The 26,963-nt window shown below is 53.6% G+C and overlaps 9 protein-coding genes across 9 annotated transcripts; 4 read left to right on the forward strand and 5 right to left on the reverse strand.

Moving 5' to 3' along the window:
• Positions 1-1,233: 1,233 nt before the first annotated feature.
• Positions 1,234-2,933, reverse strand: KVR01_011862 (uncharacterized protein; the record flags this gene model as incomplete). The annotated part of the gene is made up of 5 exons (XM_044789879.1): positions 1,234-1,742; positions 1,856-2,338; positions 2,417-2,447; positions 2,521-2,639; positions 2,711-2,933. 5 exons carry the CDS (start codon positions 2,931-2,933, stop codon positions 1,234-1,236), a joined length of 1,365 nt encoding a protein of 454 aa, XP_044638943.1.
• A 1,218-nt stretch (positions 2,934-4,151) lies between these two features.
• KVR01_012078 (uncharacterized protein) lies at positions 4,152-5,309 on the reverse strand (the record flags this gene model as incomplete). The annotated part of the gene is made up of 4 exons (XM_044787270.1): positions 4,152-4,533; positions 4,609-4,991; positions 5,073-5,140; positions 5,204-5,309. The coding sequence occupies 4 exons, from the start codon at positions 5,307-5,309 to the stop codon at positions 4,152-4,154; spliced, it is 939 nt and encodes a 312-aa protein (XP_044639159.1).
• A 2,183-nt stretch (positions 5,310-7,492) lies between these two features.
• Positions 7,493-10,040, forward strand: KVR01_012019 (uncharacterized protein). The gene is made up of 2 exons (XM_044781634.1): positions 7,493-7,830; positions 7,951-10,040. The coding sequence occupies exons 1-2, from the start codon at positions 7,781-7,783 to the stop codon at positions 9,929-9,931; spliced, it is 2,031 nt and encodes a 676-aa protein (XP_044639100.1). The 5' UTR covers positions 7,493-7,780; the 3' UTR covers positions 9,932-10,040.
• Positions 10,041-11,028: 988 nt separating this feature from the next.
• On the forward strand, positions 11,029-11,728 carry KVR01_011932 (uncharacterized protein; the record flags this gene model as incomplete). The annotated part of the gene is made up of 3 exons (XM_044782473.1): positions 11,029-11,139; positions 11,163-11,256; positions 11,355-11,728. The coding sequence occupies 3 exons, from the start codon at positions 11,029-11,031 to the stop codon at positions 11,726-11,728; spliced, it is 579 nt and encodes a 192-aa protein (XP_044639013.1).
• Positions 11,729-12,105: 377 nt separating this feature from the next.
• KVR01_011897 (uncharacterized protein) lies at positions 12,106-13,653 on the reverse strand (the record flags this gene model as incomplete). The annotated part of the gene is made up of 1 exon (XM_044788638.1): positions 12,106-13,653. The coding sequence occupies one exon, from the start codon at positions 13,651-13,653 to the stop codon at positions 12,106-12,108; it is 1,548 nt and encodes a 515-aa protein (XP_044638978.1).
• Positions 13,654-14,833: 1,180 nt separating this feature from the next.
• On the reverse strand, positions 14,834-16,988 carry KVR01_011947 (uncharacterized protein). The gene is made up of 5 exons (XM_044788519.1): positions 16,662-16,988; positions 16,370-16,590; positions 16,035-16,247; positions 15,034-15,978; positions 14,834-14,952 (listed from the first exon to the last, which is right to left on the reverse strand). The coding sequence occupies exons 1-5, from the start codon at positions 16,840-16,842 to the stop codon at positions 14,890-14,892; spliced, it is 1,623 nt and encodes a 540-aa protein (XP_044639028.1). The 5' UTR covers positions 16,843-16,988; the 3' UTR covers positions 14,834-14,889.
• A 1,694-nt stretch (positions 16,989-18,682) lies between these two features.
• On the forward strand, positions 18,683-19,750 carry KVR01_011874 (uncharacterized protein; the record flags this gene model as incomplete). The annotated part of the gene is made up of 3 exons (XM_044789926.1): positions 18,683-19,029; positions 19,088-19,174; positions 19,255-19,750. The coding sequence occupies 3 exons, from the start codon at positions 18,683-18,685 to the stop codon at positions 19,748-19,750; spliced, it is 930 nt and encodes a 309-aa protein (XP_044638955.1).
• A 2,767-nt stretch (positions 19,751-22,517) lies between these two features.
• On the forward strand, positions 22,518-25,095 carry KVR01_011901 (uncharacterized protein; the record flags this gene model as incomplete). Its single annotated transcript, XM_044792330.1, has 4 exons — positions 22,518-22,642; positions 22,769-24,176; positions 24,231-24,345; positions 24,797-25,095. 4 exons carry the CDS (start codon positions 22,518-22,520, stop codon positions 25,093-25,095), a joined length of 1,947 nt encoding a protein of 648 aa, XP_044638982.1.
• Positions 25,096-25,645: 550 nt separating this feature from the next.
• On the reverse strand, positions 25,646-26,067 carry KVR01_011961 (uncharacterized protein; the record flags this gene model as incomplete). The annotated part of the gene is made up of 2 exons (XM_044786976.1): positions 25,646-25,749; positions 25,818-26,067. The coding sequence occupies 2 exons, from the start codon at positions 26,065-26,067 to the stop codon at positions 25,646-25,648; spliced, it is 354 nt and encodes a 117-aa protein (XP_044639042.1).
• Between the last annotated feature and the right edge of the window lie 896 nt (positions 26,068-26,963).

Consider the following 26,963-nt stretch of genomic DNA (forward strand, 5'->3'; position numbering starts at 1 on the left):
TTTTTTTTTTTTGCTACTCTTTTGGATGTTCATCTGTTGTCTGTCGGTCGGTCTGTCGGTCGGTCTGTCCAGGAGGGCGGAGACAGTGAATCGATGCCACCGCCCACCAGGCAACGCCTACCAGGCAACGCCCCTCCGTCTGATCTCCCTTTATCAACAAGCGATTGCACACGCATATCAGCAGGTGCACTTGGCTTAGTGGTATAATCCATTATTGGGTTGTATTTACGACGGTCTGGGTTCAATTCCCACGCACAGCTTCGGAGCCACTCCAAAACTTGTAGGACCGTCCGCAAGGACACTTGTGCCTACACCTGGTTGCTTTGTACTTCTGGAGTGGCACTTTCTACTACTAACATCTAGGTATCTTCAAGTGGCTGGTGGTCGGACAATTTTTTTGCCGCCTTGTTGTGCGTCGGTCTGTTTGGCGAGGAGGGCAGACAGAAGCAGCTTCTCTACTTCTGCCTTTGTGAGCGATGCCACCTACACCGTCGCACTGCTGAATGTGGACCCACGAATTGCGGCCGCTGTGATGTCTGGATGTCTTGGTGCATTGCCAGTGAACTCGAGCCCGCCGCTTCGGTCGCATTCCACTGGTCACCGATTTCATCGCTTCCAAGATCTCGTGCGACGGTCCCAGGTCACATTAAGACATGGCCATCCTACCTGAAGATGAGAGTGAGCAGTGAAACAGTCGGCGCCTGAGACCCAAATTTGACAAGCCCTTGACCTGATTCCTGCTCATCGGACATGATGTTAGCATGAGAATTTCATGCTGCAACTTTGGGCACCTGTCAACATGGGTATTTATCCTATACGGCCACGGCCACTTCCAAGGTTTGGCGTCACGGTAGTACATTGAGGGCTTCCCTGACCTGGGCAAGTTCGATTTCTTGCATCCATTGGATTTGCATAGCACCCGTTTTGAGGAGGATTGTGCGAATCCCACAATCTAATCGGCCGGCACAACACCTCGTCCAGCGTTGTCTACTATCATACCTATGAAGGAGAAGCCTTCATCACATGCTAAGGCCATTCCGCTGGGACTATGATGACACAACTCGAGACGATCGGGTACGACAACGTAGTCTATTATAAATAAATATTACCTCCGGCTCATATCATTTGTCAATGGTGTGGGCGTCCACAGCAAACCAAGACTCGTGAAGCAGCACGAGACAATTCCTCTGTAACATGGCAACATGGTTCATTGAATCCTAAACCTCAACCTCTCTACAACGCAGCGCCAGACTTGTTCGCACCAGGGTACTTCTTAGACAGCCCAGTGAACAAGTCATCCCCCTCCATGGTAAGGTCCTTGAAGGCCGGGCACCCGGTATCAAGCAGCGGGCCGACGAGGGCGTCGTTGACCATCTGCAGCGGGACCTCGAGCGCCTGGAACAGCGGCGCGAGCGCGTTGGGCGCGAACGTCTTGACGACCTCGAGCGCGAAGCAGAGGAGGTTGTTGCCCTCGAGCAGCGTGGCGGCGTTGAGCAGCCCGCCCGTGACGTCGTGCAGGTCCACGCCGGTGAAGGTGTCGACCGCGCCCGTGTTGCCGCCCACGCTGCCCAGCTCCGGGTGCTGCAGGGCCCAGGCCACGATGTCCAGGTTCAGCGAGACCAGCCCGTAGTCCACGGGGGTGCGGAACCAGTTCTCGGGGATGCGCTCGTGCCCCGGGTTGTAGACCATCTCGCCGTCCTTGTCGTCGGTCACGGCGAAGAAGGACTTGAAGACGTCCTTGGCTGTTGGAGGGGGGAGGCGAAGTAAGCATTGTTAGTTTACTTTGTTCCTTATTGACCTCGCAGATCTTCTTGTAGTGGTGACGGTGGCAACCACTCAGATGGGATCGACTTACTCAGCTGCCCGCCCGGGAACTCGGCGGAGTGGTTGCTGAGGATCCGCCCGGCAAAGGCGAACCCGGCGTTCCTGGCCACGAGGCCCGTGTACGGCCCGTAGTAGAAGTGCGGGTTGATGGCGATGCTCTCGCGGAAGCGCTCGGCGGCGCGGTTGCCCAGGTCCTCCATCGTGATGACGTCGCCCTCGGCGCCGTCGTATGCCATGCGGAAGAGCGTCATGTTCATGGTCCACGCGTCGCCCGTGACGTACAGGTCGTCCCGCGTGTTGGACGAGTCGCCCTCGATCCAGTTGTGGCTGCCCTGCAGGCCCCGGGGCTTGCCGAGGAGGCCGAGCAGGTTGCCCAGGATGCTGGACGAGAAGAGGCTGGTGTCCGGGGGCGCGCCGCCGATGGAGAAGCCTGGTGTCAGGGAGATGGGGTTGCCCACGCCGACGGTGCCCATTACGGCTAGGACTGTGGAGAGCTCGATGCCCATGCCGTAGACTGTGGGGAGGGGGGGAGGGGGTGTCAGTGTGTGTATGCTTTTGGATTAGGATGCAGTATGGTTGGGGTCCATCTTACTTGTGTTCAGAGCATCAATCAGGTGAACCAACTGAAGCCGCATGGTTAGTATTCGTCATCTCGCATGGCTTGACTGACCACATCTATGACAGATGTGTGCTTACTCCGACAACACCATCATGAGGTATGTAGTTGTGGTTGGCCAGGGCATTCAGGCCGGGACAGGGCCCACGCTGATCCCCGGCATCAAAGTTTGGTGGAACAAAGGCATGTGCTCCAGTGACTTCAACAAAGGTATTCAAATCAGCCCACTATTCCACACATATTTCAGAGTGCGGATGAGGTGGCGCATACCGTCGATGGGCTCTGTCAGCGGATCAAACAGGAGCCTCTTCTCTTTCAGCTTGACTAGCTCCTCCTGGATCTTTGCAACCTGGGCGGAAGGATCATCAAGCCCAGCTGTATACCGTGGGACAAGCTTGGCAAAGTTGTCGAGCGTGGGGAAGGCGTCCACTGCCGGGCTGAGGACAGAAACAGCAGCGACGCATGCCTGGATGGCACGCGATTGGAGGACCATGATGACGGCTGTCTGAAGAGACGGGGAAAATCCAGGCAAAAGATAGGGTTCAATGACTAGTGGGCGACGAGAAACAAACAAGAAGGAGCGTGTATGGCACCAAGCGACGGGTACTGTAAAAGAGCGTTGCGAGTTGTAAAACCACACTCAAATTATTAGTATACTGATGTTTGAAGAGGAACTCAACTTGAAACGAAAGTAGAAATCAGCTATGCGTCGGGTCCTTTCGATTACTACCAGTGCGGCAGCCTAGCGACCCAATAAACGTCAGAGCATTACACAGAAAGAAGAGGAAAAGGGTAAGGGGAATCGTCATGAAGCCGAAGGATGCGCCCGTCGGCATCCATGCATGTCGCTAGCAGTTTGACCTCGGGAGCGCGGCCCTCGCCTGTCCCGTCTAGCTGGGCAAAGCCCCGAGCCGCTTGCCCCGGTGGGTATGGCGAGGGGGAATCGCAATACCGACCAACGGGTTGGGACCCCACCCGCCGGGCTGCCATTTGGTGGGCTCAGGTTCCGGCGGCTCCACAGCTGCGATCGCCGTCCTCGATTCCTTCGCTTGTCGTCCAGCCCCGGGGGCCGTGAGAGAGATCGACTAGGGGAGATGGCCCACTGACTCGCGTGAGGGGAAGATCTTCACCAACTAGAACTCTGAGGATGGGGCGCCGAGGGAGATGAGCCTCGGTCGTCCTCGCGTTCTTTATATTGAAATGAAGGATGTTCCCGTGATTTCCGTTGAGTAGGTTGTCTCTGATGTTATTCCAAGATTCCACCCTGGGGTGTCACATGCATCTGCTGGTAGCATGGGCTTGGGCATGGGCATCGGTAGATGCTTGGGACTATGTAAGTGACAGCCCGGGGAGATGAGGCTATCAACACGGCAATTACGCACGTGACCATATCCCCAGCGTCTCCAGTGTTACACCTGAACAAGGTTTCCACTACGAAGAGTCCACGAAGTCTAGACTCACCTGTGACCAGCTGGACAGGGCATTGTTCCCATCCATGCAAGAAAATCAGACTTTCGCACAAAGAATGTCGAGCATGTCAGTTGAGGCTGTTGAAAAGTTTAAACGTTTTAAAATTATTCTTACGGTAAATGCTAACTTTCAAGGGGGCATTTCGAGAAGATATGCCGGATGCAACGAGAAGCAGATTCAAAGAAGGTATAGTCGCAGGGTACCAGGCAAAATGACCGAGGAGAAAGGCCCATCGAATAACTCACTGCCATGTTTTTCCCGACCCAGCCGTGCCGGTTTCCACATCTGTGAGGCGGATGAATTCGGTATCCTCGTTGCGCTTCAATGATATCCGCCGAGGCTTGGGCCGGTCCGTATTGGACGTACCCATGGTACCCACCCCTGAGTTGCCAGGCGTCTTGCCGGATGAGCCGCCTGACACCTTGCTCTTTACAACTGTCCACGTGGGAGTGAGACCGAGGGCGGAGAACAGCTTGTAGACGGCGGGCAGAGAGGCGCAGACGATGCCTGCGTACAGCTCGATGGTGCTCCAGTAGGCGGCATCCACGTAGTCGTAGGTGATGTTGGTCGAGTTGGCAAATAGGAGCAGGGTGCGCAGGCGGATAATGCTGGCTACAGTGACGCTATTCGGTAATGAATAGTCAGCATATTCGATTGTTCCACAAGGAAATGCTGAATTGAGCGGATCTGGCACTTACAATATACCGAGCGAGAACATCACCATCAACATAAGCTTCTTCTGCAGGTTCACGTGCAGCTTATAAAGCTCACGCAAGGGCAGTACCAGGATTATGAGGTCGATAATAATGTTGAACGTCGCGCTCATCCAGCCTTGGAGGTGGATGTCGTTGCAGTGGCCCTGGTGCCACTCCTCCAGCTGGAGCCATGCATGGTTGATTGGCGAGCACTGGAGCAGCGTGGCGAAGAAGAAGGAGAGAGCGTATGCGACGCAGAGGCCGATGGTGGCCCAGATAGGCCGGTTCAGTGTGGTCTGCTGGAAGACTCGCAGCAGAAATAGCAAGATGGATATCTTGTTCATGGACTGGGCTAAAAAGTAGAACAATTCCCCGATGAAGTAGTACTGGTGGTTTCCAATCAGCCTTTCCGTACGTCGAGTCAAGTGAATCCGGGCGATGGTCCCCCGAGTTATTGCTCCACTTACGAATAGAACGTTTTCGATCTTCCAGAGAGGTAGGGTCCACATGTCTTTGCCCAGGCCGTTGTCAGTCACTGTTTTTGGCGTGTCAGTTTCAAGTCCTCCTCCCCGATGAAAGTGCATGCGAATCCACTCACAGGTAAATGCGAAGACGGTCGGAGGAACAGTGAGCAGTAGGGTAGCGGTGATGGTCCAGTCGTCCCAGCCAAGCTCACGTCCGCCCTCGGGAATCGCCGAGCACATGCGCAGGATGTACACAAAGGCAGCCAGAGCGAAACCCACGGCGGCTACTATTCTTGGTTTTGCTGATACGTCCCGTACTGGGGCACCGCACAAGGTCGACGAGCCATTTTTCGTCACTGCAACGGACACGGAGGGTTAGCATATGGCTTTGACAACATGTTGTGAGGGCCCACCACCTTGCACCAAGTGCAATTAGATGGAATAGCTGCTGGTTCAAAACATACAGAGTGCATCTTCCATGCTGCATCCTTGTAGCACACAACCAGCGAGCTGTGTGTTGAGCGGAACATCTGTGCAGAGACATTCGATGTCCGTGAGGGTGCAGACAGATTTTGGTACCAGTTCCTGGAGGCACACGAGCTAGAGACGGGCCGGAGCGGAAGATCAGCAAGAGAGCAAAGGGGCCGCTAGCGGTGGTGGGTGGATTCACACGGGACCGAAAAGTAATGGCAGGATGCCGGACGATCCGGGACAACACTTACGGTGCAAGTTGGGTATAGCTTCTTCGCGAGCTGCAGTGCGGCGGCCTGCGCGGCAGCATCCGCTTCAGATGTGGCACCGCTGACCACGGGGACGCATGAAAGAGTTGCGGCAAATGCCGCAAGCAGCCAACTGAACTGCATCATATGCCCCAAATTTCAAATCTGATGAATCAGATAGATAGATCGGTGCTTCTGTGCGTCGACTGGTGCGTCTTCCACGTGGGCATAAGGCCTGCAACTGTGCGGACAGTCTGACACAGACGACGAGGCAAATTCCTCTTTTCCCCAGGATGTCGGCGAGCTGCATTCTCGAAATGGAAGTGCGCAGATGTCAGGGCGGGCACGACTACGTTTTATTCCTGGGCCCCATCCTCGAGAATCCCGCATGCATGAACCTCTGACGAGTGGTATCACCACTGCCGTTGCAGGGCCCACTGACTCATTTTCTTGGGGGGGATCTGCTTAGGTTCTCTTCCCCGATGGGTCCAGGCGGGAGGGGTTCATGGCCAAAGGAAAATCTCCGCTCACCTCGCGATATCTGGTTGTCAGATATGAGCTGTTCTGTATCTCGCCAAGGGCGAGGCACTGGAGTGCCTCGCTCCTCGCTTGCAGGGGATATGCCGACCCCAGAAAGGCCTCGCCCAGACAAGTCACGACTTTGTACATTGCCGTGACTTGCCCAGATGTTGCGGTGGATACCAGGTAACTGTGAAATTGTGAAAGTTCAGTCTCCCCACAGCACAGATCAGCCCTCAGCAATACGGCCATCGAAATATGGCCTGAGCGAGCACGTCACTCGCCTATAGACCGTGTTATCAAATTCTCCGGGAGGAGATGTAGTCCAATATCGTGCACGTGGGTACCGACGGGTGGAGGACAAGGGATCCTTCTACCCCGTAAACCTAAAATGGGCTTTAAACGACCGTTACGTCTGTGCTGCCTTCTATTCCAAGCGAGGGCTGGCACAACGTGGGTTAGCGTCCATGCAGGAGACTTCTTCCCAGGCGCGCGGTATAGCCTTAGTCCATCATCGATATATCTTATGGCCCTTGCACGAACTCCCGCACCCCACACGTAACATTGAAATCAGGCCACTGTCTGACTAGCGCACGTGGTAAAAGAAGCCGGGGTTTGACATCCCTGCCAACGGTTGCTTTGACGGGATGACAGCTGGCTAACATCGGTTGACAGGCAGGGATATCGATACATTATATATGAAAGCATTTGCTGGGATACAACTACATCACATCTTTTGCTACGAACGCCCGCCGAATACACCATGAAATCATGCCGTAGTATGGGGTCAGTGAGAAAACACCCCCCAAGTCTGATTCCCTCTAAGTGCACTTACTCACGGGTGATCCGCTTCGCTACCTTTCCGCGGTATGCGGGTTCTAGTGAATGTTGGAAGGATTATCATTGCGAAACTTTGATCTATCTGACAGATCAGTTTTAACGCTTGGCGTGCCCGCTCAGCTGTGGGATGCTTCTCCACATATTAAGCGTTGCCATCCCTGGCGAGTTAGATGCCAGTACTACCCCAAAGCTCAGTGAGATCGTCAGGAGTAGGACGAAAGAGGTAAGCGTTCGACATTCGCCTGGCCCCGCCAACCCGTGCACGCGAGGTTCGTCGCTTAGCGACATTTTTCCAGGCGAGCCGGCAATGTGGCCAGCCCGTTCATCCAAGGGGACTTGTGACACGATGCATCGGACTATTCATATCGGCATCGCCATCGGGAGATGCGATGGGGCAGATATAACCCTGGCGTCTTAAGGCTCCCCCAGACTTTTGCTTCGTTTTACCTGCTTGGCTTCACGCAGGTGTTGTTTCGAACGCACAAGCTTGCGGCGTCTGTCACTCATTTTTGGAACTACTAACTGCCGTGTAGGCTAGTCATTCATTTACTGTATTTTGTGTTTCACGTTTTATCCCCATCACTCTCGTTCAACAACCTTACAGGGATTCTGTGCACCACAGCACAAGCCGTCATGAAGTGTCTTGTGCCTACTGCAGCCCTATTTGGGGCTGCACTCGCAGCGTAAGTACCGATGACTCCCGACAATCCAACCCCAGATACCAGTGGCCATTACACCGCTCCTACAATCTGTTTGCCCGACACACCGAAGATCATGCCTGATTGCTAACTAAGGCGGTCTAGATTCGACCAGCCCCTTGGCCCAACCATCACCCCGGAGGGACCGAAAGCTAACTCCACATACGACTATGTCGTCGTCGGCTCGGGACCTGGTGGTGCACCACTCGCTGCTCGGCTGGCCTTGGCCAACTACAGCGTGCTGCTGATCGACGCCGGCGAGGACCACGGGACTGATCCTCAGATAGAGGTGCCAGCCTTGCATGTCTTGTCATCAGAGTACAAGCCGATTGCCTGGGACTACTTTGTCAACCACTATTCCGACCCCGTCCAGGCCCGCAAGGACAGCAAGTTCACCTACCGGAAGCCCGATGGCGACTTCTACGTCGGCCTGGACCCGCCGGAGGGCGCTGAGCCACTTGGTATCCTGTACCCTCGTGTCGGAGCCCTAGGTGGTTGCTCCCAGCACAACGCCCTAGTTACCATCCTGCCACAGGACAATGACTGGGAGTATATCGCTCAGATCACGGGTGACGATACCTGGGGCGCCGATAACATGCGCGAGTACTACAAGAAGCTGGAGAAATGCCACTACTTACCGGGAGGTCTTGATAGCCAGTCCCATGGTTACGATGGGTGGCTGGAGACGCAGACCACTCCCGCGATCCTGATTGCCGAGGATCCCAAGGTCCTCTCCCTCGTTCTCGCAGCCGCCACCACCATGGGCAAGAGCCTGGTCGACAAGATCCTCCACACTGTGACCGGCCTGCTCGAGATCCTGGTCCTGGATGTCAATACGGATTTGTCTACTCGGGACAAGTTCGATGACATCTACCAGATCCCGCTCTCCATGAAGGAGCCCGACCTGTCCCGGTCCTCTCCCCGCGACTTCGTCTATGACATTGCCACCGCCACCAACGAGGATGGCTCCAAGAAGTACAAGCTCGATCTCGCCCTCAACACCCTCGTCACGAAAGTCAACTTCGACCAGAGCGGCGAGAAGCCCAGGGCCACTGGTGTGGAGTACCTGTACGGCAAGAGCATCTACCGCGCCGACCAGCGCGCAAGCAAGACAGAAGACGGCGGTATCCCCGGCCAGGTCTTCGCCAGCAAGGAGGTCATCGTCGCGGCGGGTGCGTTCAACACCCCCCAGCTCCTGAAGCTCAGCGGCGTGGGCCCCAAGTCTGAACTCGAATCCTTCGACATCCCCGTGGTCAAGGACCTCCCCGGCGTGGGCGGCAACATGCAGGACCGGTACGAGATCGGCATCGTGGGCAAGGCACCCACCGAGTTCTCCCTGCTCAAGAAGTGCACCTTCCTCGATATCAACGGCACCGAGGGCGGCGACCCCTGCTACGACCAGTGGCGGGACGGCCTGGGCGGCGGTCTGAAGGGCGGCTACACCACCAACGGCATCGCCTTTGGCTACTTCAAGCACTCGTCCGTCGCCGAGAACGGCGACCCCGACCTGTTCCTCGGCGGTGTCCCCGCCGCCTTCCCCGGATACTACCCCGGCTACGCGGCCGACGCCGTCTCGGACCTCAGCATCTGGACCTGGCTGACGCTCAAGGGCCACAGCCGCAACAACGCCGGGGTGGTGAACCTGACGAGCGCCAACCCGCGCGACACCCCCAACATCACCTTCCACAGCCTGTTCGAGGGTGTCGGCGGCGAGAAAGACCTCCAGGCCGTGTACGAGGGCATGCAGTACGGCATCCAGGCCTTCGAGAACCTTGTTCCCCTCGACGGCTCTTTTGAGCGTATCCGCCCTCCCCCGGAGATCTCGTCCGAGGAGGACCTCAAGACGTGGGCTAAGGACGAGGCCTGGGGCCACCACGCCAGCTGCACCGCCCCCATTGGCGCCGATGACGACCCGAACGCTGTTCTGGATGGTAACTTCAGCGTCCGTGGCGTTGATGGCCTGCGCGTCGTGGATGCCTCTATCTTCCCCAAGATTCCGGGCTTCTACATCGTGCTGGCTATCTACATGGCTAGCGAGAAGGCTGCGGATGTCATCATTGCGGATGCCCTAGCCGCTGCTGCTTGATCTACATAAAAATGTGGATATGCCAGGAGGCATGACTCAAGCTCACCTACTTAATTACGTTGATTCATTATAGACTTAATCATAATTATTCACAGCGTTTGCTGTTCAATGTATTGTAACCTGTCACCCTTCGTTGAGGTTCGACTTTTGAGTGGCTGGATTCAAGATGTCTGCCACTGGGAGAACTCCCTTTGTTAACTTCTCGTCTGCGTCTCACCTTTCTTTGGATCAACTTACCATGCCTCTTCTTCAGCTTCGTGACGCACTGCGGTCTCTGTGTGTGGCAAGCAATCGACAAGAATTGGGCGTGAAAATCACGTGATCGATAACGAACCCTTTGCCTATTTCAGCATCTGCCAAAGCAAAGACCACAGAGACATGGAAAGGGAAGTGTTGTGAATTGGATTACGATCAACCTGGCCTGTCGCGGCCGTCCGCGGAGAAAAGTGCGTGGCGATATCCGACTAGTCTAGAAGCCGCCCTTTGTCGATCCCTCTATTCAGAGGCGGTTGAAGCTATCGACATCAATTGCGATCGAAATAGCATTGCTCATCACACTCATATGCTAGACTCAACGTTAAAAATTTCACTAATAAGCCCCACCCAAGTTCTGAGTTGCCTCCTTTGACATATGGCTTACTAGTACTTTAGAGACAGGGGGGGCACCTTCGAGATTTCCGTTTCCCATGCGAAGAATTGTGCAGATTCATCAAATAATTTATGGCAAGGACAATACAGTTTCGGTCCCAAACCTTGATCTGTCCACATTTCCGTCTGGGCAGTCTTTCGTTCATGCGAAATCCCTATTGGACGATGTACGAAAACCTTATTGGATTTCGCTCACCGTCTTAACAGGATCGGAGCACTGCACTGCCAAAAGGAGACACAAATCCATGCAGAAGCTGAACACTCGACATATCTAGGTACCCAGGTATAGCAGCCTGAAAATATCTTAGGCTTGGATACTCACACCACAGATAGCGCATTTCTTGCGCACCGAATATAGAATCGGCGATGCCGGACAACCAGGGGAAGACATCGTGCTCCCCACGTCGAGCGGGCAATCACGTTTCCCGAGCCCCTGTCTATCCTTGGGCATGATCGCAGCGGACGGCCCCTACGCCGCGGCGAACCCGTCCATACCACCGGCAAATGTCCTCGTCTGCAGCACAGACATGTGCGATACGGCCACCACAGCGGCAGAGCAGGTGGGGGCATCTCAGTATCCCAGGTCCTGGTGCTGACGTCTCACCCGGAGCTGTCCCTGCAGAGTGTGAATGGCTCTATCGGGTATGAATTCGCCTCCCAGGAGATTATGCTCCAGTGTACGAGACCAACAGATCCTGATGGCACCATGCCGACGACATGCAGCCCCTTGGCGCAGGATACAGAGCTCTCGCACACCTACCCGCGCACATCTCAGGGTTCCAGGGGTACTTCATCAACGAGATGCTACACAGCGACATGGTCCACAAGATGCCCATCTCACTAAAAGGGGGGGGGGGGGGGCGGCGCTTCGATACGGCCGGCTTCTTGCTCCACGAGACCCTCCGCATCACCAGCTTCTTCACCGGCGCGCCGATCTACGAGGCCATCACTAAGCTCAACGTGTACATGCCGGCCGTAGTGCGGGAGCAGACTTTCAAATTCCTGAGCGTCACGTACAGCGGCTGCGCGCGGCTGCGCCCGGGAATAGTGCTGTTGCGGTACCCCGGTCATGGATGGGAGATGGAAATGATGGGGAGTCGCTGCTCATCAGCCAGACTTTTGGAGCGAGCTGCACTACTGTTGCGCTGACACCCATGCCGCCTCATCTCTGGGGTTTGGAGTCTCTTAGGAATGTTGGTGAATTGTTACTAAATATGCGGATGAGGCTTCACGCTGATGATGGCCGAGAAGTGACTGTGGGTTCACCTGCCGAAGCACTGCTTAAAGGGCCCCCCCCTCTTGTGATGGTAGGCCATTACAATGATCCCTCGGCAAATGCGGCTGTCTCAACTGCAGATGGCTGTTTCCGAACTGGAGATAGTCTTAAGGTTGTACATGGCCGTGTTTAAGTTAAAGGAGAGGAAATTAATCCCATTCGATCCCATACCTAAGCTAAATGATCCTCAAATAATGGAGTCGCTGTCCTGAGTCCTGTGAAATGGCCTAAATGCCAACTGTTCTTGTCATCAAGGCCAAGAGACTTTGATACCCTCGGAGAAATCCGTCTGCACGATGTTCATATCCTTCAAAGTCCGTGCAGGCTGTGTATTCTTGCCCATGATGATGTTGTGAAGTGTTACCCCGCTCACCATCGAGGAGGAATTGTAGCCCTGGATCCAGCCGCCCTTGTACCCAGCAGTGCGCGCCCTGACGTTTTCCACACGGATGTCCTTCACAGGCCCGACCCCCTTGCCAGTGTTCTCTACAAAGACAGTAAGCCAGGCGGCTTGGCCGTGAGCGTTACCATGCAGGCCCTCGATGTCCATATTCCGGAAAGTGATTCCGCCAGCTGTCGCCGAGCCGAACTTGTGGTCAATACCCATGCCGACTGCGGCGGTATAAACGACGCTGTTCTGGAACGTGACGGTGTCGTGATCCTGCCACACGCCCTGGCCGATCTTGTAGCCGTAGCAGTCCGACCACCCCAGGCAGTCGTCGAAGAAGACGTTGCTGAGTGGCCTAGGCGGGTATGGGTACGGCACGGTGGTGCCAGTCTTGTATGGCCACGTCTTGGCGGAGAAATTGTCGTCTTTGGAGATGGCTATGGCGCGGATCACTCTGACCTTGCTGGACTCGACGGCGTCGAACCCGTCGTCCTGTGTGACGTCGAAGCGGTTCAGGATCTTCAGATTAGTGAAGGTGACCTCTTCGGACTGGATTGGCGTGACCGCCCAGAAAGAGCTGTCTCGAACCAGAATGCCGTCGCAGTTGAAATTTTTGGTGCCGACTGGGACCAGGAGGTCTGCCAAGAACTTGTTCTGTCTAGTGTTGTAGCCGTTGCCGTCGATGGTCCCGCGACCGAAGACCTTGATGTCGGTCGAGTCAAATTCGGTCTGAATCCACCATGTGCCCTTCATATTGAGATCAGACTTGGTGAAGAGCGCCTTGTAGTCTGCTGGGTTGCCAGTGAAACGCAAGACCGACCCGCCGGCAAGGTATAACGACGTGTGGCTGCGTAGGAGAAGGTTTCCGATGGTATATAGGCCAGCAGGCACGTAGACCGTGCTGCCCGTGGTCTTGGCGGCTTCGTCTATCGCCTTCTGGATCCCATCAGTGACAGTCTTCCCAGTCTTGTCCGCGCCATATTTGAGGACATTATAGACGCCTGGACCATCCGGCTTAGGGACGTCTGTCTCGGTGGGATCCGCAGCGATCACAAATTCTTTCTTATCGTCGATTTTCACGATCAGGTAGTGTGCCTTTTTGACGGAGAAAACGAGTGTGTCGCCCTCTACCTTGGCCTCGATTGGCAGTCTCCGCGGCGTGATGCTGTAGGATTTGATGGGTTGGTTGTCGAGCTTTCGAATGCGAAATTCGGTCGGTATGCCTTCGTCCATAGACAGCTGCACGTAGTCATAGCGAGCGTAGCTGACCGTGTACATGTCTGTGCCATTGACCATTAGGCCGAAATGTGCCGATTTCGCGTAGATGGAAGGACGTTCATATCTGACGACCTCGCCACTCACCGCGGCAATCATGCACGACGCCGCGGTGAAGAGTGCACGAAGAAGCATGTTTGGAAAGGAATTTTAAGCGGGGTCGGATAATCGATCAACTTAACCCAACAACCTATACTGGAGAATCTTAGAATTGTACCTATCATCGAGCGAACACTAATGTTTATTAAGTATTGTCAATTTTTCCTTGGAAGCTTTGTTCCTTTGCCATCCATCGTTGCTACCTAAATTTCCAAGACATCCAGAGCCGTCAAGCCATGTTGGGGGCAGCAGGATCTAGGATTGTAGCCATTCAGGAAGGTATGCATGTGAGGATTCATCGGGTCCACTGCAGCATCCTATCCTCTGCCGTTTCCCAAGCTTGGCCACTTGGTGGAAGGAGTCATGCCAAGCTTGTACTACAAGACACACTGCCACCAAATTACCATGCACTCTGATCCTTGTAACCTGGGCAGTGCACGCAGGCAGACACAAAATCGACCTTTGAACGCACCTGTCCTAATACGAGCCTTTCCTCGGTATGTTGTAAGTGGGAATTGAGTAGATTGACGAAATTGGCTTGTGAGCCTAGAATCCGAGCGTCCCCATTGATATATACAACGTTGTAACGTGCAGCACAAACAGAATATAACACAGTATTCTCAAAGATGCCGTGGCGTGTTTCCGCCAATGTGCATGCTCTCACTTCACCTTGTTCTTGAAAGCTATTCTTCTGAGTTCGTTGAGACGTTTTTCAGATGCAAGCACACGTCGGAAACTCGTAGTATGCGAGTGTCATGGCACGATCATGAAGTGGTACACGGTCTGGGAATATTAGTTAGCAAAGCTGGAATTGCCGCAGTGGCTTGGGAATGATTGGCTTGCATTCGATTTCTTGGTGAATCACTGATCAAATTGTGATTTCCAATGGCGCCTACGTTTCAGGCCAACGAGGACTGCAGACGATGCTCTGACAATGATCCGTAGTATCGCAACTACCAATTCGTCTGGCGCAGCCATTGCCGTGCCCCAATGGATATGTGGAGGGCGGAGGCCGAAAGAACGAGATGACAAGTCTGCGCAGATATATTCTGGCTCCATATCACACCTCTGAAACGACGTTGTTGGTGCAATGTTGTTCAAATCCGACAAAGCCAAATCGTGTTCGAAGGGGGCTACCGCCGCATACATGGGTATATACTATCCGAGCCTTGCCTCTATACTAAAGGGTCAGGCTTAGAATATGACTATAAACACAAAGAAATGCATTCTTAGTACATGGCATACACGATGCTGTCTTCGTGCCTGCAGTAACTAAGCTGCGACCTTGATACGCATGCGCATACCATCCACCGGTTTGGAGGTCACCTCCCGAGCCTTGATGTTTTCGATATCGGGTTAGCCAGGGGTCCTTTACTGAGCTTAATCGGCTCTGACCTTCGAGGTTGGAATACTCACATTGTACAACTCCTCCGCCACCTTATACTGCCCATGAGCATTCAGCTCAGGCTTGCCACTTTCCTCGTCGAGAACTGCCGCCCCTTGGCCCACCTTGGAAAAATCAAAGTGCCGAGCCACCAGAGCCATAACAACACGCACCTCTATGTTCGCCAGCTCCTGGCCGATGCAGTTTCGCGGGCCCCTCTCGAAAGCCCTGAATGCAGCCGCTGGTATGGTGTCAGAGTCCTTCTGGAGCCAGCGCTCCGGGACAAACGTGTTGGCCGTCTCACCAAAGACCGATGGGTCCCTCTGGATGATAAAAGGGACGTGATACACGTTCAACGCGTCCATATGTAGCTCGCGAGCCTCGCCTTTGGAGTCGGCCACCAGAGCACTGAGTCCATCACCCGGCTTGGTCGTGCGTGATGTGGCGCCGGGGGGCCACAACCTAAGCGTCTCTCGGATCACGGCTGACGTGTACTTCATGCGGTTGACGAGCTCCTCGCCACCCGGCGCGAGGAGGCGAGAAGCTACTGCTGCTGGGCTTGGGTCTGGGCCAAAGATTTCGTCGAGCTCGGCACGCACTGCCTGTAGTGCCCGCGGTGTGCGTGAGACCTCGTACAGCATCCACGCTATCGTGGTACTCGTGGTATCATGACCAGCAAACAGAAAAGTACTAAGCTGGTCGCAGGTCGTGTCCAGCATCTTCGATGACAGCGTGTCCACACCCTCAAGACTCATAGAGAGTATGCTACGAGGCCTGTTGGTTCCCACATCCTTCTTGCTAAAGCTCTCTTGGACGATAGCCTTGAGTGACTGGCGGACTTGTAGAGCCAGTTTCCTTCGTTGCCATTCCAGGCGCGGGGTGCACCACCACGGTAGGTCAAGCTGCTCAGCAGTGTATGTGCGAATAAGCGTCTGTAAATCCCGAGTCAACTTTATCGGGTGGGCGGTTTGGGATTTCTGGTGGATGTTAGAGTCATTCAGGCAAATCCTACAGGCGCTTTCTAATAACCTACCATGTCGGTATCAAGCGCAAGATCACCAATGACGTCGAAGGTGAGATCTGTAGCCAGTCTCTGCAGAGAGAATTCGGCGCCGGTCTTGGCGAGGTCCTCGAGACGGTCGACGAATGTGGAGGCCTTGTGTAGAATGCCTGGCAACAGGCTAAGAAGATGCTGCGGAGCAAAACCAGGGTTGAATCTCTTGCGCAGCGCCTTCCACTCTTCACCCTGATAGGCGTGCGCAAAAGATACAGTCAGCAGATATTCACCGATAGAGGAGAGAGTTATGTGAGAATGCTCCCGGGATCAAGACAAATCAGTCTTCAGTCCTCAACCACCTAGGTACTCACATGTGAAGATACGATGGACGTGGGTCCCGTGAGATGCTCCATATGGCTCCATGCCTCGGCATTCTTCGGCGGGCTGTAGGGGAACCGATCTGACGACTTTGCAATCTGCTCTGCAACCATGTGGCTGGCTACAATGACTATTGGCTTGGTCACAGGCCTGAGATCTACAAACATGATAGGCGGCCGACCAAGGGCCTCATGCATGGCCGCAAACGCGACATCTGGTCCTGATTCAGCTGTTGCGCTCGACGTATAAAACCGCTCAAATCAATCAGAAGCTGAGGGGCGCTACCTGGATGAGCGCCTTTCGGGGCACGCTTGACGAACTCGTCGACCGTGCCAAGATGTCCGAGAACCGCCGAGGGAGGCAGCTGTGGGAAATCGGCATACTGCTTCAGCCTCTTGAATCGGATCCTGTTGTACAGATAGGGCGCAAGAAGCGCAAGCGCGGCAAAGATTAGCTGCGCCAGCATCGTGTGCGGTAACGCAGAGCCGCACGCCTCTATTGTGGGAGGATGAGAGTGAGCACGTTCGTGTTCCAAGATGTCCGATCTTGGGGACGTCGGCGGTTGGTTGTTGAAAACGCGAGTGCCAACAGCTCTTTCAACCTGTGAGCAAGGCGCAGCCAATATTTATGAAGAGTTGAAGAGGACGTTGGTTGTGCCGTAGAGACGACAAAACGTGGCTCCAGGGTGGTATCCCCAGCGGCACAGCAGCGCCAGGATTGGGAACCTTGCAGCCAACACCAACAACCAACCACGTCAGGGCCAAGCTATTGCGAACCCGGCCTAGCCTTTGGGGATGCGGTTCGTCGACTGTTCCTGCAAAGATTCGTATGGACCGCCCCGCTTCTTCTGCCGCTTGTAGGGATACCGCCGTTAGGAGATGCCAATAAACACGGCTCCAAGGTGCCACTGGCCAACGGACCATGCAACAGGACGTGCAGAATTTCAGCCGACAGGCTTGTGGAGTTGCCTTGTATCTATCTATTCGCGTCTTCAGCCTCAACTTGCCAGGTCGCATCTCAGCTCCAGTGTTCAACATACAGTGTCGAGTCGGTAATCTGTACTTTTGTGTCCACTGAGAGTGGATACCGTTCCCAAGTCCAGAAACATGAGGAGCCACCAGTTCGGCTGATATCTTGGCGTCAACGGGTGAATTTGAGCCTGACCCGGCAACGCCAACTCTTGTCGATCACGGACTGCATGTCGTTGACTGTGCTTGTCAATACTGGGCTGCCGACGTCTATTTGAAGAGTTGGTCAATTTTTCTGCGCCATCCACCCTAGATAGGGGCTTGATAAATTGCTGCTAGTGTACCTCGATCCATGTTGCAAGTGTGATGGCTCTTGTGATTGCCTAGAACGGTTTCTTCCGTCGGTTGAGGCCCTCGCCCACAATTATCGTTGCAGTGTATCCACCCGCCTGCAACCAACATGTGTTCGTTTATATTTTTAGGCAGCGGTAGCACACTAGATGCTCGCCAACAGATTTCCACGTAGAATTTTTTGTTATCATTGCACTTTTCAATATTACACACTCGACTAGAGGTCACCTATATCCCAACTAACCATCCGCCGGGATCACGTCCCATTGAGCACCAGAGCAGACATCATAGCAAGAGTCAAGCTTTTGAATGCTCCGTCTGCGCAACAGGACATATCGCAGATGGATCTCTCTCAGATACCAGTAGTACAGCCGCCCGAAGGAGTAACTCCCAACTTTGTCAATCCACCCTCGCTCGCAACCTTATATCGTGTTACTATTTGGGTTTTTATGCCGTTGATGTCCGCTCTCGTCCTCATTCGTCTTGTCGCCCGTCTACGCCAGATGCACAAGTTGGTTGCCGATGACAGTATGTATCATTACACTTTGCACTATCTACACATGATTCAAGTACTAATGCTTGACGGTGTCAGTTTTCTGCATGCTTGGGGCTGTGAGTCTCTTTCTTTGCACGATTCAATATTGATCCCGAAGCTAATCATTAGCTCAGGTTTCTATCATCGCGTACTGCGCCACGGTAGTAGTTGGTGAGCCTTCTCCGTTTTGGTTCAACAAATGCTAGCCTGTGGCAATAATACCGCTGTACTAATCATGACTTCAGAGGCCGACAATCCACTGGGCAGGCATCTATGGGATGTGTCCCTTTCTATGATCACAGAGAAGTATCTGAAGGTAGGTAATCCTTGCCATGAATCCCTTTCATTGCTCTGGCCTGAGCCGGTCGCACCTTGACAGCAACGGGGCATCCGACTAACAGCACAGCGTCTAGCTCACCTCGGTGGGCCTAGTACTGCACTCTTTGGGGTCCATGTTCTTTAAGCTCACCCTTTTGACACTCATCCTGCGACTGTTTCACCACATCCGCTGGGCACATTGGCTTATCTGGGCCGGTATTGCGGCTACCACTACTCTCTACACTTCACTTTCCGTCTTCATCTTGACCAACTGTGTCCCTAGGAAGGGTCAGACTTGGCATTACACAACCTACTATGGGACTTGTACAATGGCACAGGAGCGAAACTCCCTGGTGAATGGTGTTTTCGGGCTTATATCTGACCTCTACATTTTAGCCATCCCGCTGTGGCTGCTGTCTCATTTAATCCTCCCAAATAAGCGGAAGCTTGGGGTTATGGGTGGTTTTCTTACCGGTGTATTGTGAGCTCTTGTCATTTGATCTGGGACTTCTCAGGTGCCAAACTGACCCTAACCTCAGGACTTGTGGTTGCTCCCTCGGAGGTATTGCTGCGCGCGCCCTTTCGAACCTAGAAGACGGAACATGGAGCATTGTCTATGTGTTTGGGTAAGATATCAAACACCGCACAGCAATTCTCCGGGTGACGATTGGAAAAGACAAAAAACCTGACTATCATTGATTCACAGCATTTTGGAACTTAACATCGGCCTCATTTGTGCCTGTATGCCTGTCGTGGCGCTGCCGTTGAAGGCCATTGGTGCCAGCATAGCAGCGTCATGGAACTCTCTCAGAGACTACTCCCGTACCCGACTCCTCAATCGCTCAAACAGAAAACTGGAAGGGATCGACGAGTACAACATGACGCACAACCCTTCATATCAGGACGCGGGGCATCAGCTGCCACAGATGGTCAAGGGCGATGGCGCCATAACCGGCCTCAGGAGCTTCATGCGACGAGCGTACCGATCCACCGCTGGAGCAGACACACAAAAGACTGCGCCCTTGCCGACTACGCAACAGATCAAGACCCCGACTCTTATTACGGCAGATTATCCCTATGACTACCATGACCAGCTCAAGAACATTCATTTAGTAGATATAGGTGGAGGAAGCAATTATGTCAGGTCTCATCCATCGCCTCAGCCCCCGATGCCGGCAGTTCTGCAGCGAGACAAGTGCTGACCGCAGGACCAGCAGAAGTACCAGCAATGGAGGTCTCAAGGCCGATCTGCCTGATCCATGCTATTCCCAATCCTAGGCTATTTGCAAACGGGAACGTTCGTCTTCGCTTTGTACCACACGGCAGTGATTTATATACTCAATTGAACTGGTGTATGATATTTAGTCACGGGGTAGGGCAGAATGGAATATGATGCGATTTGTGACGCCTCGATGTACACAGAACACGCGACATTATGCAGCTCAAGGTGTAAAGCCTCCATCGCCATACTTTTCAAGCGCTTCCTTGTACCACGTGTCCCAATCGAAGACTTGTTTGCCCATTACGGCCTTCCACCATCCCCCGAAAACGTCAACAAAGTGTTCCCGATCCTCGGGATTTGTTTCTATCACTTGGTCAACTCTAAAGTGCAGTTTCTGCGCCACCAACGCAAAAAGCTCGTATGACTCGGTTTCTTCGCGGAGGATCCTAGAAAGGCACTTTTCATCCTCGCTTGGTGTAGAGAGACCCTATGGTACAACTCCCACAAATCGTAAAGCAATAGAGGCGACTGGAAGGCCGCGTCCTTGGCCGTGACAATGGCCAGCTCCCAGTCTATGATGCCAGTGATATTGTAGTCAAGATCAACCAGGAAATTAACATCTCTAGAGTCGACATGACGCAAGAAGAAAGGTCCTTTATCGTTCCGGGGGAGACAGTCAAGGAGACTCCTATAAACAAGGTATTGGTCGAGAGGTGCAGAAGGTGCAATTTCCCCTGTCCTGATGAGCCCGATTTGGTGTTGGATCCAGGCCCTGTAGTAGTCGTTCATGTTATTGAATGGGCCAAACGGCACTAAGTGCCCGGCCGAGTCGTAGCCGAAAAATGCCGGGCCGACTTCTGGCTGGCCTGTTGGCGATGACGATGGTTGCAAGCGTCCAACCGCTCTGAGGGGGTGCTTCTCCAGCTGGGCATAAATGCCGGCCAACTGACGCATGAATTTGTCCCGCTGTGCTTGATCCGCTTCGTGCCAAGCAAGCGGCTTCCCGGCAAGCTTTTCAACCAGAATATATCCAGCACCAACAGTGTTGGATGGATCCTCGTCATCGGCACAGTCGTAAACGCGTGGGACCGGGATAGCGGCTGCGGCCAGAAAGCGATATGTTGCGAATTCGCTGCGCCGATCAAAGTTTCTCTCCGCCACCGGAGGTGCGTTGTGGTTAGGCAGCCGGAATCGTGCTAGCCAGGCTTTCCCGTCCTCAAATACAACTGAGCCATGGTAGTTGCGTCCCCCAACGACGTCCGTGTTGAAGTACGCCTGACTGGCTGGTGGGAGAGTGACGGTGCATTTCAGTCCGTCACGTAGAGTCTCGGCACGCTCGCGAAGCGCATCGCCATCAATGCTGTCTATCAGGGCAGATATCATCTTTTCGCCTGCCGTACGTCGGGATGCATTGAGCTCTCGGACCTCAGACTGGTCGCCATACATATAGATCCTATAGATTTCCTATCATACAAAAGAGCGAGGGGTGGTATTAGCTTGGTCTCGGCCTCGCTGAATCCTTGATTGTGTCTCTACGAACCTCTGTCGTCATACACGTGTGTGAGGTCGAGACGGCATGCTCTCCGCAGAAATGTCGGTAGCATTGTTCACACTGCCCGAACAGCGACCACAAAGCGGGTCGGCGACATTCCTGAGCTGCGCAGTGCCACTTCATGATGGACTTGGCTGGGAAAGACGCAGAGGCCAAGCAACAGATATTCAACCCGTGGTTCAGGGGCAGGCGATGCAAACGAAGTGAAATAAGACAAACACCACATTTGGTGGTCGCGGACCGACGGACTTTCCAAGCTTCAAAATCAACAGGCAACAAAGGGAGGGGTTGGGTTGGTTGTACAACCATCACCATTTACCAGCCACCTTTAGTCACATCCACCTTTGGTCACATCCACCTTTAGTGCCGCTCCACCACATAACTAGAGAGTATTTAGAGAATTGTGATTTTTTTAAATTATTCAGATATATATCTACTAACAAGATTAAAATTTATATAAAGCTATATAACGCTTATATATAATAGTAAACACCGAACGGCCTTATAGTATAGAGCCTAACCCTCAAAGTAGCTATATAAATAAGTATGTGTAGGGTAGCGAGAATCACTTCTAACGGCGTTCTGGACTAGTAAGCCGGTGAAGCAGTTCTGAAGCATAGACCAAAATCGTATTGTACTAATCTAGATCCTCCACTAGATGAAGAAATGTATATAATGCCGATAAAGACATTGTGGCACAGTTCGAAGGCTGAGCAGTCAGGAGATAAATAAATCCATAGTGGCTATACTCGGTCTGTTCTCGTTGGAGAACAAACTCATCGGCGTCCCCGCCCCCAGCTCTTTACCCACGGCGGCGGAGTACGCGGCGTCCTGGAATTACTCCCACCTAGTTTCACATAGCGTGAGCGGCCGTCTCGCGGTAGGGCCACACTGTATCGACTGACATTCGCTGTGTATAAGCACCTAGGCACTTCGATAGGTAAATACCCTTTCGCTTACCCTTAGTATTTATGGAGTTTCGTTCCTTAATTACAAGCTGCTATCATTGCGGATAATTCCTTGAGCTTGACCTCGTCTGCACCACAATTCAGCACCCAAAGCATCTCGAAAGTCTAAGAAGCCATGAGATCGTGTCTAAGCAACCTTAGGAAACCAAAGTCGAACGATCATAATCGTGGTCGCCACATCAGCATCAGCACAAATGCAACAGTGGCTAATCAACACCCGTTCCATCATGTCGACGCCACCAGCACAGGTAGTACCGAAGGCAGGAGTATGGGTAACGGCCGCAGTGAAACAGGATCAGCAGACAGCCTCAAATCAACTCGTTAAGAACAACTTGAAGAGCCAGGGCCTTGGGTAAAACCAGCTTGGGCACCACGCCGGCTCCAGCCTGTGGTCCACCCACATCCTCTTCTCATAGCATGGGCGGGACTTCACAAAGAGCATCAAGGCCATCATCTCTGTGTCGCCGTGATCAACCAGCTTCCGCAAAGTTGATACCCGAGGTGTCTTCTGTCAGGAACACAGCCAAGAGCCGGGGATAATACGACCAGATAGTGTGCCGCCTGCAAACTATGAGACGTTGTTTCCGTGGGCCCCACCCACGCTCTCCGAGTCCTGGCCCGGCCACGGGCGAGCCTGGCAAAGGGGACCAGGCCCATCCGCATCTCACTCCGAGCACGAGCTTGATGACCCCATTGTCGCGGCCGCGCGGCACAATCAGACCAGGCCCTTGCTTCGGCTGCCAGACAGGATCCTCATCGGCATCATTAAGCGCCTGGACCCCGTTGATGTCGAGTGTCTCCGTCGCGTCTCGCGGAGATTCCCCCCGCCGGCTGCCAAGGTCATGGTCTCCCGAGAACCCGCCTCCAAGAACCTCATCCTATCCCGCGGTCCGTTCCCTTGGCCCCTTTTGGCGGAGGCTTTTAGCGCCGCCGAGTTCACTGCCGCCAGGAGGAGACTGCTGCTCCGGCTTGACCAGGACCGATATTGCTCCGTGTGCAAAACAGCCCGCCGTGCACCGGACTGGCTGTCGAGGGTCTACAAGCTGCGCACATATCATTGGTGCTCGGGTTGCGAGGGCTTCCACCCAGCCTGTCTCTTCTCGGCCGCACAGCGCCGCCGGCAGTCGCCCGAGCGGAAGTGTGTCGCGCGCGAGGGCTACATCCGGATCTGTGGCCACAAGGACGGCATCGTGCGGTGGTCCGACGTCGTGGACATTTTTGAGCGGGAGCGAGGCCCAGACCCGCCGGCGTTCAACGGCCGGCGATGCTTGGACATCAGCCACCGCACGGCATGTGGAGAGGCCAGGGTCGGGGAACATGCAGGCCAGCACATGGAGGCACCGGACGACTACGACGAGTTTCCCCCCATCCATATCGCGAGGCATCTGGATTCCTCCAGAAGACTAGAAGAGTCGCTCGTCACATCGTGGAGCCCACACGTGCCCCTGGGTCGGCTCGGAGAGTGGCCACCTACCGCGAGCACCCTCCGTCGCCGTCTCGGCGAGCTTTCAGATAATGCCGGGCGCTTCATGACCTTGACGGCGCAGCCGCAGATGCTGGAGCTGCACGAGCTCCGATGTTTCGACCCCAACGGTTGCGACTGTGTTTACTTTGAGGGCTCCGAGGACGTCGACTGGCGTCCGTACCGCCCGATACAACAAGAGAGAATTGAGAGGGGGAACCTGGATGGCGCTACTTCCAAGTGCTATTTTGATCCTGCGAAACGCCTGCTGGCGTCTCCGCGTCGCCACCGCAGCCTCTCGTCGGAACCAACCCCCGGGCCCAAACCAGACGCCGAGAAGTGCCTGGTGGCTGAGAGAGTCCCGCATAGGGCCCGGGTCCGGTTTCTCCACCGTGACTCCATGCATGGGCCTGGCGACCTGATCGTCAGCGCACGCTTGTGCCGCAGTCCTCAGGAGCCCTGCATTCGGTTTCACTAGGAACGATACATTGTTAACAGGCTTCCTGCCGATGGTTTCAACGATATTCCCGAGAGCTGGTACCAGTCCCTGGACCCGGACTCATACGGACTCACCACGGACGCCGACGGCTATGGTGTGTATTGGTGTCGACAGCCAATATGCTGCAACTATTACAGTGGGAGTTTTGTGTTGCGTATCGTGGTGGTTGAGAGAGTGGAATCCATGATCCGCTCGAAGGTGGGATGTTCTGGGAGCTGGGCATCTAGACTCAGAGTGTTGCACGGAAGAGAACAACATAACATTGAACCCACGAATTCCGCAAAGCTCTTGGCCCGGTTGGGAAAACGCTGGGACAGCAGCCACGGGGTACTGACCAGGGCACCTACCTAGGTAGGTAGGATGTCGTAGGAGGTATGAGGCAGGAGGCAGGGCCTGCCGGGGTGTTTGCTCCGTGAGAATAAAGTGTAGAGAAAGAGGAAAAACATCACTCGGGCACATTGCCAGCGGGCCCGGTTTTGACGACCAGGGGCCCGGTCGCTGGCCCAGAGGATCTGTCCAAGGACAGAAGGAACATTTCTGTGCAGGTGACGGCGCGCGGGCATGGGTCCTCGAGGACGCCCTGCTGCCTGCCTCTGTGCAGAGACTGGCGCCAAAACATGGAAAGAGGCAAGGAGAGGCTTCAAGGAAGAATCCCAGGCGAGACAAATACGGCAACCATGAGAAGTACCCCAAACGGCAGAACCAGGATGGAGAGACCTCCTCGAGCGGTTCTCTGGGTGTAATGATCTCGGACATTTCCAGCCCTCCCGAAATTCTTGCTGTCACCACCACCATCACCACGGCCGCTGACGTCGCCGCCGCCCCGCAGAGATTATGCCAATAGATGGAGATACGTGAAAATACTCACGGGATCAAGAAAAACAAGTCTTTACTCATCAATTACTTATTATTCGAGATGTAATGAACATAGGCCTGGTAAAATATTCTATATCCCGGGAACCGTTAAGACGGTGACCCTTAGTCTTGTCTGTGCGTTGTAAGGCTGAGGTTACAAGCACCTATCGTATTATAACTATTATTATCAACATTATATTCTTTCCAAGCGCTAAGTCTTAAGTACTTATTACTATATAAAGGCGCTATATATATCCTTAGATGTATATAGAATAGAAGTGAAACTATATATCCTAGAAACCTTTGGCAGACTATACACATAACACTCTAACAACCTTATAATCTACTTTATAACTATGAATAGGTGCTGAATGGATAGAATTTAAATTCTAACTAATATAGAAACAATTTTTTTTATCTCTTTTGCTAATGGACTAGGCTTCTCCGAACCACTCCTAATCCCAAACTGGAACAGAAATCAGAGCTTTCGAGAGCAATCTCAGCGAAAAGAATCTAGATCAAAATTCTATTCACACCATTCAGCAGTAGATCTGGTATCTGTACTTGTCCCCAATGGGGACACAGTCGTTCGAGACGTAGCGCCAGTCCGGGTTGACTGAGTTGGAACAGTCGCCGAGCAGCACTGTCAATACATCAGATATGAGCTCTTCTGAAATGAATGAAGCTGTGAGGGGTGAGGAGAGGACGTACTTCTACAGCCAGAGGCGAGCCACCAAATCTTCATGCTCTGGCCCGGGAGCGCGATGCAGGATCCATCGGGCTCGTGATAGTCGACCTGTCCCGAAGAGCAACTTCCGTCTGTCCAGGTCGCAAATGCAATTGCCGGGTCGTACTTTCCGCGCTCTGCCAGCTCTTTGTGGTCCATCTCCACAGGAGTAGCGGAGATGGTTCCGAGAAGGACGGTCACCACTGCAACAATGGCCTGCTTGTTGAAACGCATCTTGAATCTTCTAAGACTGATTTGGTAGGGTTGTTGGCTGTGATGCTTGTCGCTATGAGTTTGAATGCTTCTGGTAAGAATGTGAGCGATGGAGACCAGGTTAACTTCACTATTAGTATCAGCAGTGGACGACACATATATATATATATATTGATTCCACTTAGATAGGCTTTGCTGGAAACCGAATTCTCTGTGGTTCTTGACTTCGCCCATAAAAGTCAACGATGAACGGCGGTCGGCGAACATTACAGGTCATGGCCTGATGGTGGCTGCTGACAATAGTATGTTGCGTCCCCTCACCGCCGTCTCTGCCAGTCAAGCCTTTTTGGTGAGAGTAGTATAACCAATAGCAGTGGCCGACCTTATGTGAGACATCTCCTGAGGTCTTCGTGTTGCTTACTGAGGACAGCCTCGCCGGCGCTTTTTTAGCAAGGCCATCTAGACTTCAATGGTACGATTGTATTTCCCTTTCGAAGACAAACGAAATTATAATATCACCTAAGACGGTTTTTCTGTACAAGACATTTTAAATGAACAACGGCAGAACGGAAGCCTGACCGAGTCTCGTCTTTCCTTGAATGTTGGCATAACCCTTCCAGAGGTCGTTGTCATAGCTGCAGTCACCACCAGCCGCGCTGTGAATGCATGAGCCCGGATTGTACTTTGTCGGCAGTGCAGACAACACAAGCAGCGATTTTGAAGTTGAAGCGACGTTTTATGCTCCTTGAAATATGGACTTACACTGCTGAATAAGCACTAACAGGTTCACAAGTCTTTACAGACGTTCTGTCGGACAAGGAAATAAGACATGTCTCTCCGAATCAGCACTTTTCAGCCGTGTCAGCAGTTCTACGCTGATGGAAGGTCCAACTTGGTAGTTGTGTGATTCAGCGCCA

This window comes from Diaporthe batatas, assembly GCF_019321695.1.
Source record: "Diaporthe batatas strain CRI 302-4 chromosome Unknown Contig00017, whole genome shotgun sequence".
Lineage (NCBI taxonomy): Eukaryota > Fungi > Ascomycota > Sordariomycetes > Diaporthales > Diaporthaceae > Diaporthe > Diaporthe batatas.